This window comes from Malaclemys terrapin, chromosome 7 (assembly GCF_027887155.1).
Source record: "Malaclemys terrapin pileata isolate rMalTer1 chromosome 7, rMalTer1.hap1, whole genome shotgun sequence".
Taxonomy (NCBI): domain Eukaryota; kingdom Metazoa; phylum Chordata; order Testudines; family Emydidae; genus Malaclemys; species Malaclemys terrapin.
Window position 1 is genome coordinate 47,351,448 of NC_071511.1, and position 14,039 is coordinate 47,365,486.

Consider the following 14,039-nt stretch of genomic DNA (forward strand, 5'->3'; position numbering starts at 1 on the left):
GAATTTGGATTGAATTTGGAAAATAGTTTTAAATGAATAAAAAAGAAGAGAATTTTTTTTTTTAGGTCAAAATGGTTCATTTTGACTTTTCTTTTAAATGAACTGTTTCATTTAGAAAACATAAACTCAGATTGACCTGAATTCAAAAAAAATTTTTTTTGAACAAGAAATTGAAAAAAAAAATCAGTTTGGGTTAAAAATGAAACACTTTTTTCAGATTTTTTGGTTCAGCCATTGAACCAAAAAAAATTGTTCAGTTTTAATTGGAATTACCTGTTTCACCCTAATTTCTGTTTACACAAATGTCTTTGCTCCAAAATTGCATCATACCAGTCTATAATTTGCTCTCCCAGTATGCACTGGTAGTCTGGAATATTTTGGGTTCTAGGATTCCCTAGGGTTCTTGACACTTTATTTATAGCCAGACATTACAACAACCAAGGTAAAATCTCTTACGAAAGAGACATTAAGGGACAAGTCTTCCATAAATTCAAATAATGGGCTTGGCTCAAGCGAGATCAGGGAATGGAATCTTCTTCCCCCATTGTACATCGCAACTGCTAGTGCTGCCTCAGGGCTGCAGGGTTGAACCTACATCCTCTGCAAGTATTTAGATGGTAGATGTACGCAGTTGTGGATCCACAGGCTCCACACTCAAATCCCGCCTGCATGATGGGGTAGGGAGAGTCCCGGTGAAGCACAGATGCTTAAGTATTCTGGCTATCCCTTGTGGCGTAAAGTTCTTCCCACCTCTGAATGGGTGCATGGGATTTGATCCTGCCCTAAAAAGAGTGAGTTTTAGAGAAAACCAGGGTTCCTTCTACAATCCAGGCTGTAACCTTTCTTTATCCATGTTTCATTAAATAAGTTGTTTGGACATGGACCACATGTGGGTGGGTCCTGTGATGGAAATTGCAGAGATGGTGTGTACAGCATACAGTTTCAGCGACTGTCACAGTATTTGTTGCTTCACTTAAAGGCCCAGCTCCTGAGGACAAGTGATGAGTTAAGAATCCCTACTCTCATTTAAAAAAAGAAAAAAGTGAGTTTCTCACTCTCAGGAGTGTGGAGGAAAGCTTGGAAAAGACAGTGAATTATGGATCTTAACTCTTTGTACACTGAAATTTAAAAAAAAAAAAAATCTAATCTTTAAACCCGTATTCATGCTATGGAAGCACCTAAATCCCTAATCCAGGATTGGGCCTCTCTTGTGCTAACACACAGTAAGAGACACTCATTACCTTAAGAAGATTACATTTTAAAAGATTCTACTTTAAAAAACAACAGCAACCCCACAACAGATCACCTCTACCACAAAACTACTTTTATCTTCCTTGAAGGGCGGGTATAGTGCCTGATAGAGGCAGTCTTGGATATTATTTTGATGTTCAGCTGATGCAGGCTTTGACTCCCTGAACAGTGGTAAACACGAAAGCATCTCTCTCTTTATTGTGTAAGCAAATGGAATGCTTTAGGGTTTCCTCACTTAATAGCTCCTCCTGCCCCCTTTACTCGGCAGCCTCCCAATTTCTTGAAATTTGTCAAGGATCACAGGCTTTTTATATAATCCTGTGATGTGGAGGACTTTGTTTATATATCTTGGTGCTGTCTGCCTTCTTCCGGTTCTCCCTGCATATAGCCCAGGATGCCGTCTCTCCTTGTTTTTTCTTTCCATTCTAGGGCTAGGAGGTTCACAGATTGATTGATTTAATGTGGGAGAGCTGGAAAGTCCAGATGAATAGTAACTTTGGTCAGTTGAAGATAATCTGTTTATCTCTTGCAAAGTGCCCTGCCAGCAGTGATTAAATGTGTGTGAGAGGTTGGAATAACCCTGCTGTAAAACAATAGAGGCAGATGCAATCTGGATGTGTTATGTAATTCCCCTTCGAGAAGGCTCTGAACTGGGTCATATCTGTGTGAGAAATAAGGGCAGGCTGGTGTCTGTGTAGTTCGTACCTGCCTGTTCAATGTTCAGGTTGTGTATCCCAGTTTTATCAGGCAAGCTGGGAGCTCTCCAGGGAAGCAGAGCTTATGCAATTGAAAATTGTTAGGGGAGCTGCCAGGATCTTGGGTGGAGGTGGGGCAAGAGGGATATCTACATGACAACATGAACAGAAGAGTTTATCATCTTTATTACACTGGAATCCTTTAGAAAGCTTCTGTTTTACCCCTGCATATCACGCAGACTGCGGAATAGTTTAGATTGTTAAGATGCACTTGCTACTGATTTCCAAGTACCTTAATAAGTTGTGCATCAAAAAAAAGCTTGGAATCTACTCTTTTTAAAAGGTACTTTTTGTGATTAACTGATGGCTTCTGAGCTTTGTATTTTATTCATAGAAATACAGACACTATGAAGACCCATTCCCTATCTCTTAACCACTTCCAAATATATTTTTTTGTAAATTGTTACAAACATTGAGATGTGAAAGATGAATCAGGAAAATACCAGTGTTGAGACTAGATGATTTACTCTCTTGTATTTTGAAAGTCTTGTAGGTCTCAGTTAGTATAATCAGAACACTTCAGATTCCTCCCCCCCCCCCCCTTGTTTATGTAAGAATAAGATCATAATTAGCACACTAGGAACACTCAGCAATTATCACATTCTCCCTCTTTTTGGTCAGTGTGCTGTCTTTTTAGATAGCAGGGTGGGGTGGGGCCGGGGGGGTTTGCTTTTGTGTTTCTGGCAGAAGTCTGTGCTTTGACTGTAAAGTGCCTAGCACTTTTGGTAATATATAAATGAAATACACCCTTGGATTTCAGTAGGTTTATCTACTCATGGAGGGTTGGTAAATTCCCAAAGGACTGTTGAAAGGCAAATATGATACCTCTCTTTAAAAAGGGGAGCAACAAGAACCCAGGGAATTATAGTCCAGTCAGCCTAATTTTGATACCTGGAATGATACTGGAACAAATTGATTAATAATTCGTAAACACCAAAGAAAAATAAAGTTTTTAGTAACAGCCAACATGGATTACTCAAGAACAAAACCTGTCAAACCAATTTAATTTCCTTATTTGACCTGGTTACTGGCCTAGTGGATACAGGGGAAACAGTAGATGTGCTATATCTTTATTTTAGTAAGGCTTTGGACACCGGCCCACATGACATTCTGATAAGCGAACTAGGGAATATGGTCTAAATGAAATTACTATAAGGTAGGTGCCCATTTTTTGAAAGATTCTATTCAGAGTGGTTATCAATGGTTTGCTGTCAAACTGGGAGGCTATATCCAGTGGGAGTCACAGGAATCTGTCCAGGGTCAGATACTATTCAATATTTTTATTAATATCTTGAATAACAGAGTGGAGCGTATGCTTATAAAATTTGCAGGACACCAAACTTGGTGGGGTTGAAAGCACTTGAGAGGACAGGATTACAATTCAAAATGACCATGACAAATTGGAGAATTGGGCTGAAATCAACAAGATGAAATTCAATCAAGAAAGTGCAAAGCCCTACACTTAAGGAAAAATCAAATGCACAATTTCAAAATAGTGACTAACTGCTAGCCTCTAGGGAGTAGTACTGCAGAAAAGGATGTGGGGGCTATAGTGGATCACAAATTGAATGTGAGTCAACAATGTGATGCAGTTGTGAAAAAGACTAATATTTTGGGGTGTATTAACAGGAGTCTTTATGTAAGATGAAGGAGGTAATTGTCCTGCTCAGTTCGGGGATGGTGAGGTCTCAGCTGGAGTACTGTATCCAATTCCGGGCACCACACTTTAGGGAAGATGTGGACAAATTCGAGCAAGTCCAGAGGAGAGCAACAAAAATGATAAAAGGTTTGGTAAACCTGACTTATGAGAAAAGGTTTAAAAAAAATGGGCATATTTAATCTTGACAAAAGAAGACGGGGTGGGAACCTGATAAGTCTTTACATATGTAAAGCGCCTTTATAAAGAGGATGTGATCAATTGTTCTGCATGTTTACTAAAGGTAGGACAGAGATCTAATAGGCTTAATCTGCAGGAAGGGAAATCTAGGTTATATATTAGGAAAATCTTTCTAGCTATAAGGGTGGTTAAGCTCTGGAATAGGCTTCCAAGGGAGATTGTGGAATCTGCAGCATTAGAGGTTTTTAAGAACAGGTTGGACAAAGATGTCAGGGATGGTCTAGGTTTACTTGATCCTGCCTCAGCACACGTGGATGGACTAGGTGACCTCTTGAGATCCCTTTCTTCCCAGCATTTCTATGATGCACTGCAGATGAAGGTGTGACCATAGCATGGGTAGGCATACCCATGCTAGTTATAATCTAGCTAGCATGAGTAACAATAGCAGTGTAGATGTGGTGGCACGCACTTTAACATAGGCTAGCAAAGTACAAGTCCAGTACGCAAACTCTGGTTGATAGCCTGTTCTGAAATCCATGCCATCATGTCTACACTGCTGCTGTGACCCAGGCAAGCTAGATTAAAGTTATTACAGGTATGCGTATCCATGATACAATTACATCTTCGCTTGCAATGTAGACATACACTAAGTGACCAAAAAAAAAAAAAAAAATCCAGTGAGGCTGCAGCACTAATCTTTCTCGGAATTATACAGGAATCACCAGCAGCTTCACAATTACAGGTCTGAAAGCAACCTGACTATTTAAGCTAAAACAAAATAGAAACATTTTTAGATCTGTGCATCAGTTGGAAGGTATGTTTTTTGCTGCTTACGGGTGCACATAAATTGCTGCTTTGAAATAAACATCAGAATTTAGCACAGCACTTATTGTCAAGAAAAACTTTTTATAGTAGAGTGGCTTATGCTTCCTCCCTTGCTCCCTCCTTTTTTCTCAGTAGCTGCTGTGGTCATTTATGGGTGATCTAGGGCAATGGTTTCTCAACGTTTTTGATACCAGGGACTGGCTAGATGCCTTCCTAGACTGTGCCAGGGAGATTTCAAGGACCAGCGTCGGTCTACGGACTGGTCGTAGAGAAGCATGGAGCAAATGGCAGTGAGTCTGGGGATCTGTGGACAGATCCTTAGCTGGAGTGAATTACCCTGGGTCCATTTAAGTCAGTTGAGATTTGTGTTGTATCTGCCTTCTGCTGGACTCCAACAACCAACCTATCCTGTTTAGTCCACTAAGCAGCTGTTGAACTGTAAGAACTTTTGGTTGCTTCCATCAAAGACTAGAATTGAACCTAGTGGTGAAAGGCTCTGTATCACAAGAGCTGAGCCATCCTCTTACCTTGATTTCATTTTCTTTTGTTCTCTTGCTTTCCCTTCATGTCTTGCCGACACATTCTCACTGTTACTCTTGCCTCTGTCAGCTTCCCAGTGTCTGGTTACTGTAACTGGAGTAATTTTAACAGACTTAGCTGTTAGATTTGTAATTTTTCAGGCCTTATTTTACAGGGTTGTGTGGTGTTTCTTAACTTCTAGGATGTCCAGCCTATAGTGCTTAGCAAGTCCATGACTAGGGCACTGTGTTAATACAAATAATTAATAATATATCAGAAAATGAAAGTTCTGCATATTTTATGAAAAGTTTACGTAGATGTTGAAAGCTTGCATACAGGCTTATTTTAACTGCTTGGAAAAGAGTTTGAGACTCATGTCTTTTTAAAATGTATATTTCAATTCCCAAATACATTGCTGTTTAAATCTTAAGTGGCATCGGTGCTAGGGGCAAAAGCAGATGATTGACAATCCATGAAGAACACGGAAAATGTTTGATAAGGCACATGTAGGGCCATGCTGGTTATGTTGAATAGTGACCTTTCAGAGGGTCAAGTTTGAACACCTCTTTAGCTTTTTTCCAAGGATGGATTGGTTATCTGCCATTATCTTCATTTTCTCTCCTTTGACACTTTGCTTTCCACCCACCCTATCCAATACTAAGATTCCCTAACCCTATACAGCTGTCATATGACACTGTTCTCCCTGAAACACACCTGAGGCACTTCCAAACAGAAAGATCAGTAATGAAATCCACGCTGGGGCAATAGGTGGTCTCAGCTGACAAACCTGTGCCTTCGTAATCACCTTGGCCTTTTCTTCCAGTTTACTTTGTCATTCTATACAGAGACTCCGACTGTGACAAACTGAGATGGGACTAGGTGAGAGTTTCTCCACAGCCTAGCATTCCTGTCCCATTCCCTACAGGAAGTAGCTGTAACCTGTCTTTTTTGGGTTAATGTATTGTTATCCTCTCCCAAGGTTTTATTCTTCTCTTTTCCTTCCTTTAAAAGGGATGGTGCAACCAATGGATCCTGGACCCTTGTCACAGTGTTTCTTCATGTTGTACTAAGGGAAGGTTGTCTTTGCTTATAAGATACACAGACCACTGTGAAAAGTAAAGGTACTCAGATACTAGAGTAATAGACTGCAGTATAAAATCCTGAGGTACATAAAGTCTGTATGTGAAACTGAATTGCTGGACCACGAAGAGGTGTCAAATGATCTACTCAATCCGCTTTCTGTTCTCTGGAAGTAGGGTGACCAGACAGCAAGTAGGAAAAATTGGGATGAGGGTGGTGGGTAATAGTCACCTATATAACACACAGTCCCAAATATCGGGACTGTCCTTATAAAATTGAGACATCTGGTCACCCTACCTGGAAGTGAATTTTCAGCTAGCATTTTGACCCTATGCTTTAGAGAGACAGCAACATCTGAAATCAAATTGAAAGGTCACCTTTGTCTCTAATAGTTGTATATTTGGATAGTAATATCTTGGAATTTTTTTAGGTGTTTGCATCATTTTTTATATAAAATATGAATATTTTAGCAGCACTTTGTTATGCTAGTATTCACAAGAGGCTTCTCCTGGCCTGCGTGTACTAAGAATAACAATCAAGATGTTCTGGCTTGAGTGATTAGTTGTTGCGTGTCACTTGAGCCTCTGATACTGTTCCAGAGCTCTGAGCCTCAATCATCTTGGTACATTGCTGTTGAGCATAGTGACTCTGCTATCTACAGATGACTTTGCCTGTGTTGTGAGGACTTTCCTTTTAGAAGTTGAGAGCTAATTTTGTTTCATATTTATTCACTTTGGGTCATGGGAGCAAGCACATGTGAAAAGTTCATTGGGGGTAGATCAGGGGCACAGTGTGGAGGTAGCCCATCTTTCATATCATACTTTGGCTAATACGTTTAATTCCCTGGGCATTTAGTTAGGTTTCCAAACCTTATGTGTAAGTGGATGGGTATGATTTGGGTGTGTGGCAGGGAGAGGGTGAAATTGATTATATAAATTAGAAAAGAGACGTATGGTATAGAGGAGGTAGCAAACATTGTAGGAAGAGAAAAAAGGATGGGGAAAAGGAAACCTACTCAGAAGAGGAATCTACAGAGAAAGTGACAGCATTACCACTGCTGTAGGAAAGAATAGGTGGAGTGAAGCCAGCAAGGGGAAGAAAGCTTACAAAAGTAAGAGAGATTATTATTACACAATAAACAGTGTACGCATGTTTTCTTTGCATTCTGCAGGTTTTAGCCTTGGTGCGTGGGTTCTGTCATGGAAGCACAGACATCTTTCATCATGGCTTCTTTGCTTAATTTTTGAGTATTGGCTAAATTTTTCAAGCCCTGGCAATAACTCAAGCAAGATCTGTGAATAGATTGGGTGTGGGTTACTGCCTTCCTCTTTAACGATTGTGTCCATGATTCTCTCTTCTGTGAGGATTCTGATGTCCAGGATAAATATTAACTGCAGTTATGGAACCACACAAACTTGTCATGAGCTGCACTTGGGTGGCTTTTGTATCTGAAATTCTGCATCACTGAGTTTTTCTTGAATGGATTTTTTCTTCCTACTCCTGCAGGGCTGCCTTGCAATAGGCCATGAGCAGGTAATGCACAAGGAGCACCACTGGGAATCATGTCAGACGAGTCAATCTCAGGGAGTGATCCAGACCTGGACCCGGACTTGGAGCAGGAGGATATGGAAGAGGAGGAGGAGGAAGATGATGAGGCAATGGAGGAGGACAATGACGGGGATGACGAGGAAGACTTACTTGATGAGAATGGTGAGTGATTGTGGTTGTGAACACGCACACACACGCACACACACACACTTTACCATGCATAATCACTGGAACTGCTAATTCTCAATGTATGGCTTGGGGGAGCCCCATGGAAATAAAATCTAAATAGAGAGGGAAGAAAACAAACCTCTGTTATGGGTTTTGCTGAGCATTTCAAGTGTAGAGATTGCTCATGCATCAAACGTTTCCCGAGGAAAAATGTTGGCTGTTTGAACTATTGCATGAATCCCTCTGTGGTGTTCTGTCTTCACTCTTTCTGGATGTCTGGGATTATTTCTGATTGCAGTGGCTGGAATTCAGCTTCATTTGTTTGTGGGTGGTACTGTCCTATTATTAATATTGACAGAGAATCACTTGTTTTCTGCCTCTGAGAAATGATATGGATTAATCACATTTCAAAAATTTGCTGTTCAGGGTGAATGACTGATACACTACTCCAGATTTCATTTCTTAACAGATGCAATTGTGAGTATTGGCATTCAGATGCCATTCTCCAAGGCTTCTGGTTATGTTTGTATTTAAACCTGGATTTGGAAAACCTTCATTTAGTACTGGTGGAATGAGATAATGGAACAGCCATGCTGTCCATCTAGTGGTTCTGGCTGTGATCTAATTTAGTTCTGTATTTTTAAGTCTCTAACAGAAACTGTCATAGGACTCCTGCTTTAGATTCGAAGAAGTCTAACTTACAGCAGTGGGGCCTGTGGTTAGAGCAGGGGACTGAAAATAACAACTTCAGAAGTATATTCCTGGATGTGTCACTATGGCTGATTCTGTATGATCTTGAGCCTGTCTTTAATCTTTCCAGGTCTCAGTTTTCTAATCTGTAAAATTATGATACTTTGCTGCACAGATTTGTAGACTTAATTCAGGTTTGTAAAGAACTTTGATATTCTTGAATCCTTATTAAAGAAATGCCTAACACTATTAAAAGGACACAGTTAGGTCAACTTTGCCCCATAACTTAAGTTTTTTAAAAATAAACCTCAGACCAATATATTTTAAATTTTATTTATTAAAATTCCAATGGAAAGTGTTTTTTTCTTTAAATAAAAATTCCTCTGCATCTATTTTGCAACCCATAAATTGCAGCATTGTGAAGATGGTGCATGAAATTAAAAGTGAAATTGACTTGAAACTGACTAGCCTATTTTCATTGTCTAGTTTGATGGAAATGGAAGAAGTACATAACATAAATAGTGAAAAACTAAGTAGACTTCCAAAATAATTTGTTTTGCCAACCTCATGTACTATCTGTAAAGCAAATAAGGAGACCAAAAATGTGAACTTGTGTTCCTCTCTGCTTCTGTGATCGTAGGGGTGCTTGTGCCAAAACCCACAGAACCCAGCTTTTGGCAAGTGGGGAGGGGGCAGCGCAGTATTATCTTGAGAGAGTTCCCTCTCTTTGTTGTGAATGCACTGTGTTCTTACTTGAAGCAGGCTCCATCAACAGTGGCCTGCTAGGGGACAGCTCCTTCAGTGGGGATCAGTGGGTTCTGTAAGCTGAACACCCTGTTACATATGTAGGGTTGGGAGATGAAGATGAGTGAAAATTTGCTGAGTCTAGTTCTCTATGTGACAGTTACTCAGGTTGGTGGGCATGGGGCCCTGACTTAATCTGATAGCATTCTATAAATTGGGCCTGTTACTGTCTGTGTACAATCCTAAATGAAGGATAGAGAAGGAATGCAATAGCCTCTGTGATTGTTATATGAAGTGTAGGTGTAGCCATGTCAATCCCAGGATATTAGAGAGACCCGGTAGGTGAGTTAATATCTTTATTGGACCAACTTCTGCTGGTGAGAGAGACAAGCTTTCAATCTTACACAGAAGAGCTCTGTGTAAGATCAAAAGCTTGTCTCTGTCACCAACAAAAATTCGTCCAATAAAAGATATTACCTCACCCACCTTGTGTCTGTAATTGTTAGCCCATCAAATGTTATCCCATTTAATCAGGGAGTATTTGTGTCTAAGGCAAGGAAGGGCCTTATTGTGGGGAAAAAAGGTGCTGTAGGTGAGGGGAAAAATATAATTTTACTTACACTTTTTCTGCAATGTTGGAAGATAGATGTTAGTCTGTTGCCTTCTACTTTTGACCCATGCTGAACTCCTTTCAGTTCTGGAAGGACTGTCTTTAAAATGCCACTATGATTCCAAGGAGGGAAGATGGGTGACTTCCAATCTCTTCAACTGCTGATAGAGAACCCCTGTTCTAGTGGGGATGGTTGTTTCAAGAGGAAAGGGGGTAAACGTTGTATCATTTTTGCTGCTTCCCAGGAGATTTAAGAATAATGATTTAACAGCATTTCATGTGTGTGGGTGAATGTTGAGGGGAAAAGAGATCCCAAAGTCAATGAATTTTTTTCTTCTTCCTCTTTCTGGGCAGCATAAGACACTGCAGCTGCTCCTTGGGGAACACTATATTTTTATTAGATGATTCCATCTGCTATGGTACAGGAGCATAACAAACTTTATTGCGCTTTGCATTCTGCCTCAGATCTGTGATACAAGCAGTCTGAACAGTTCGGCACTTCTTGGTGTGTGACTGGAAACTGGGGGAGGAGGCAGGGAAAAAGTGGAGACTGCCATAATAAAACTGGCATGGAAAGGAGGCTCTTCTGTTTTTGGAGGTGGGGATGAAACAAAAGGAAGGACTTGCCTCTAGCCCAGGAGGGTTTTGAAATTAATCAGGAGGATTTGTATTTTTAAGTCCTGCTCTGTCTCTGTGCAAATGTCATAATGATCCATGCTAGTAAATAATAAAGTTATAAATAAATATAAAAGCATTATCAATAGCCTATAACTCACCCAGCAAAATACTATTTGTAGAGCAGGAGGATTTATTTTGGTGGGAGGCTAGGTATGTAATCTCCCCCTTTTCTCCTTATTTTCTCTGCTAAAGGACTCTGCATTGCTCCTTTTTATTTTGGCTGATTAGATCTGGATGCAGCTCCCTTTGGAGCCGATCAGCATTACTTCTAAGTCAGCTGGTGGGGAACTCTGAGTGAGGCAAGGTGTATATCCAGCTTGGGCATATAGGTAATCTCCTCTCCATGCCAGATGATTTACTTGCTAGTTAACATCCTGTGTATTGGCATGTATTTAAAAAAGAGATAACGGACAAGGTAGCCCGGGTGGGGTGGGGGAGGAGGGAAGGACAAGGCCACATTGCTTATTGTAGCCACGCTAAAAATCAAACTGTTTGAATGACAGCCTTCTGTTGCTTGGGCCATCCTCTGCAGTGGAGTGACAGGGTGCCCGGAGGGCGCCCCCCCCCCCCCCCGTCCCCCCGCGTTCTTGGGCGTCTGGGTGAGAAGGCTATGGAACATGGGGAGAAGGGTAGGCGGTTATACAGTGGATGTAGCGGGGGTCTGTGCTCTTGTTGGCTTTCCTGCAGCTCCAACAGATGCTTCTTCATGTCCGTTTGTTCCCCCATTAACCTCAGCATCGTGTCCTGCCTCCACTCTTCGCGCTCACTTAATTCTTTCCTGGCCTCTGCCACTGAATGCCTCAATGCATAAGCTGTGCCCTATCAGTGTGGGAGGACTGCATGAGCTCGGAAAACGTGTCATCGCGAGTGCGTTTTTTTCGCCTTCTAATCTGCAATAACCTCAGGGACAGAGATGATAGGGGGAGCATAGAAACATTCTGTGCTCTACGATTCTAGGGGGAATGCCTGGTCACCTGTGCTGCTGAGTTCGCCATGCTGACCAAATAGGAAATGAAATTCAAAAGTTCCCGGGGCTTTTCCTGTGTACCTGGCTAGTGCATCAGAGTTCAAAGTGCTGTCCAGAGCAGTCACAATGGAGCACTCTGGTCTAGCTCCCGGAGGCCAATACCATTGATTTGCGTCCGCACTACCCCAAATTCAACCCAGCAAAGTTGATTTTAGCGCTACTCCCCTTGGATTACAGAAGTCGATTTTAAGAGCCCTTTAGGTCGACGGAACGGGGTTGGTTGTGTGAACGCATTCATTTTTAAATCGACCTAACACGGCTAATTTCAACCTAACCCTGTAGTGTAGACTTGGCCTCAGCAAAATGTCTGTGTACAGGACATGTCCTGTAGAACCTTACCAGCTCCTGTAAGAATAAGTCCTGTATATAGACATTTTGCTAAGTCTGCAGTGGTGCCACTGAAAATCCCTTCTGTGTTTTGAGAAGAACACTCTGTACTTCATTTTGATTTCTGTTTTTCTTTTCTAGTAAATCTGGCATGGGCCAGTTGACTATATTACTAGTTTTCTCTGTGAACTTGTGTCTTGTGTTCTATTTGTGTAGAGCATATTCTGCCAGGGGTGTAAAGGAGGGAGGGAGGTGGCATTTTAGTATATACAGGATATACCTTAGTAAGGCTTGGAGGAACATGAGAAGATACTATGGGTTTAAGTAAAGACAAGGGGGTGCCTTTCTGGCTGACTCCAGTATTTTAACTAACCCCATGAACTGGGTTATCTAGTATTACCTAAAAGATTTCCACTGGAGTGGGCGTGGCCTGAATGGTGATGTGGGAAGGAAGGACAAGGCCCTCCCTAACCCCCCCCCCATCCCCTTTTCAGGGTATTACAGACTAACAATGCTTCAGGCCAGTCTGTCCGTCTCTCTCACTGTGTTAAGCCTTTCGAAATGCACAAATTCTGGTTCCTAGTCTTCAGTGACTTTTATAAAGGAAAGTTCCAAACAAAAGTGATGTTCTTGCCTCCCACACTGCATCTCTCCCCCTATCTGCCCCAGCTTTCTGACAACAGCTTACTTTCTGAGAGAGTGGCACAAAGTCTGGTGTAGTCAAAATGTTATGAATCTGGAGTAATGACTTGCTTTACTTCTTTAAAAGGAGGTGATGTCACCAGAGTTCTCCTTCCCTTGAACCCACTGATTGGGGTGTTGGGTCTTGCTGATCTAGTAAAACAAGGTGGAATTATTACTACTACTTGGCCAAGGTCACCTAGTCAGTCAGTGGTGGAGCCGGGAACAGAATCCATGAATCTTAACTCTCAGTCCTCTGCTCTGTCTTTTAGACAACACCCCCAACAGTGTTACCTGAAGCGTATAATGAACATAGTTAAACGCTTCCTTTTGGGGGGTGGGCTTAAACTAAATATCAGCTCCTGGTTTAATTTTTCTTTAATTTCAGCAGGCATTTTACTAGCATATGCTGGTTTCACCAAAACATGGTAGCTCAGGATAAATCAAAGATGTACTTATTTTACTATATATTACATGTTGCAGGGGTGCAAGAGCAGGTTTGGAGGAAGATATTTTTAGTTAAATGCCAAGGTATCCTTCATTATTCTAAAAATAAGTTGTTTTTCTCAATATAGTTTAAAAATCCTCCTTCAGAAGCATGAGGCTGAAATCTGAAACTGTATGTAGTTTGTAGTTGTGATAGTGCTTTCTGGCTTGCAAAAGGCATTGTAGGTATGGATAAATGTGTTCCATTACTGCATTTTTGCTTCCTATTATGTACTCTCTGGTTTATAATTGTTGGATTGCTCATGGATACTGTAATTGAGTGTCTAAGTGAATTAATGTGGGAAAGAAAACACACCAAAATTACATGAACAAAGATATAAAGGGAAAAAAGTTGATCAAATTTGTACCTATGGCCTGATCCAAAGACCATTAAAGTCGGTAGAAAGACTCCCAGAGGGCTTTGGATGAAATTCTGTTTAAAAACAAAACCAAAAAAAAAAAAAACCCCAAACCAAAGTACATATAATTGCTGCTGAAGCATATTTTGTAGGTAGAATTTGATGTAGTTCAGTGGTTATAGATTGATTAGCAGCATCTAAACCATCCCTCCCCCCCATCTTGTCCATGTGGGAGCATGGGACACTCCCATGTTCTCGTGGTTTTTTTTCCATGATGGTGATGAAGTTACGGAGAGGGTGTGATGTTGTGCGGACCACCCAGACCAGTAAGGGGTTCTGTCACTAACTGCTCTGTGACCTTGGGGCCCTTCATGGTGGTTCAGATTCCTGACACCAGTAGCCAGCCCACAAGCATAAGGTCTCACCCTGGCTTTTATCAGGCCAGTTACTCCTT

The 14,039-nt window shown here is 41.2% G+C and overlaps 1 protein-coding gene across 1 annotated transcript in view; it reads left to right on the forward strand.

Moving 5' to 3' along the window:
• RAD54L2 (RAD54 like 2) overlaps window positions 1-14,039 on the forward strand; it is a 97,285-nt gene that overhangs the window by 33,209 nt on the left and 50,037 nt on the right. The window contains exon 2 of the mRNA XM_054035237.1: window positions 7,774-7,977. Within this exon, the coding sequence (XP_053891212.1) occupies window positions 7,830-7,977 (148 nt within the window). The 5' untranslated portion in view covers window positions 7,774-7,829. The remainder of the gene's footprint in view (window positions 1-7,773; window positions 7,978-14,039) is intronic.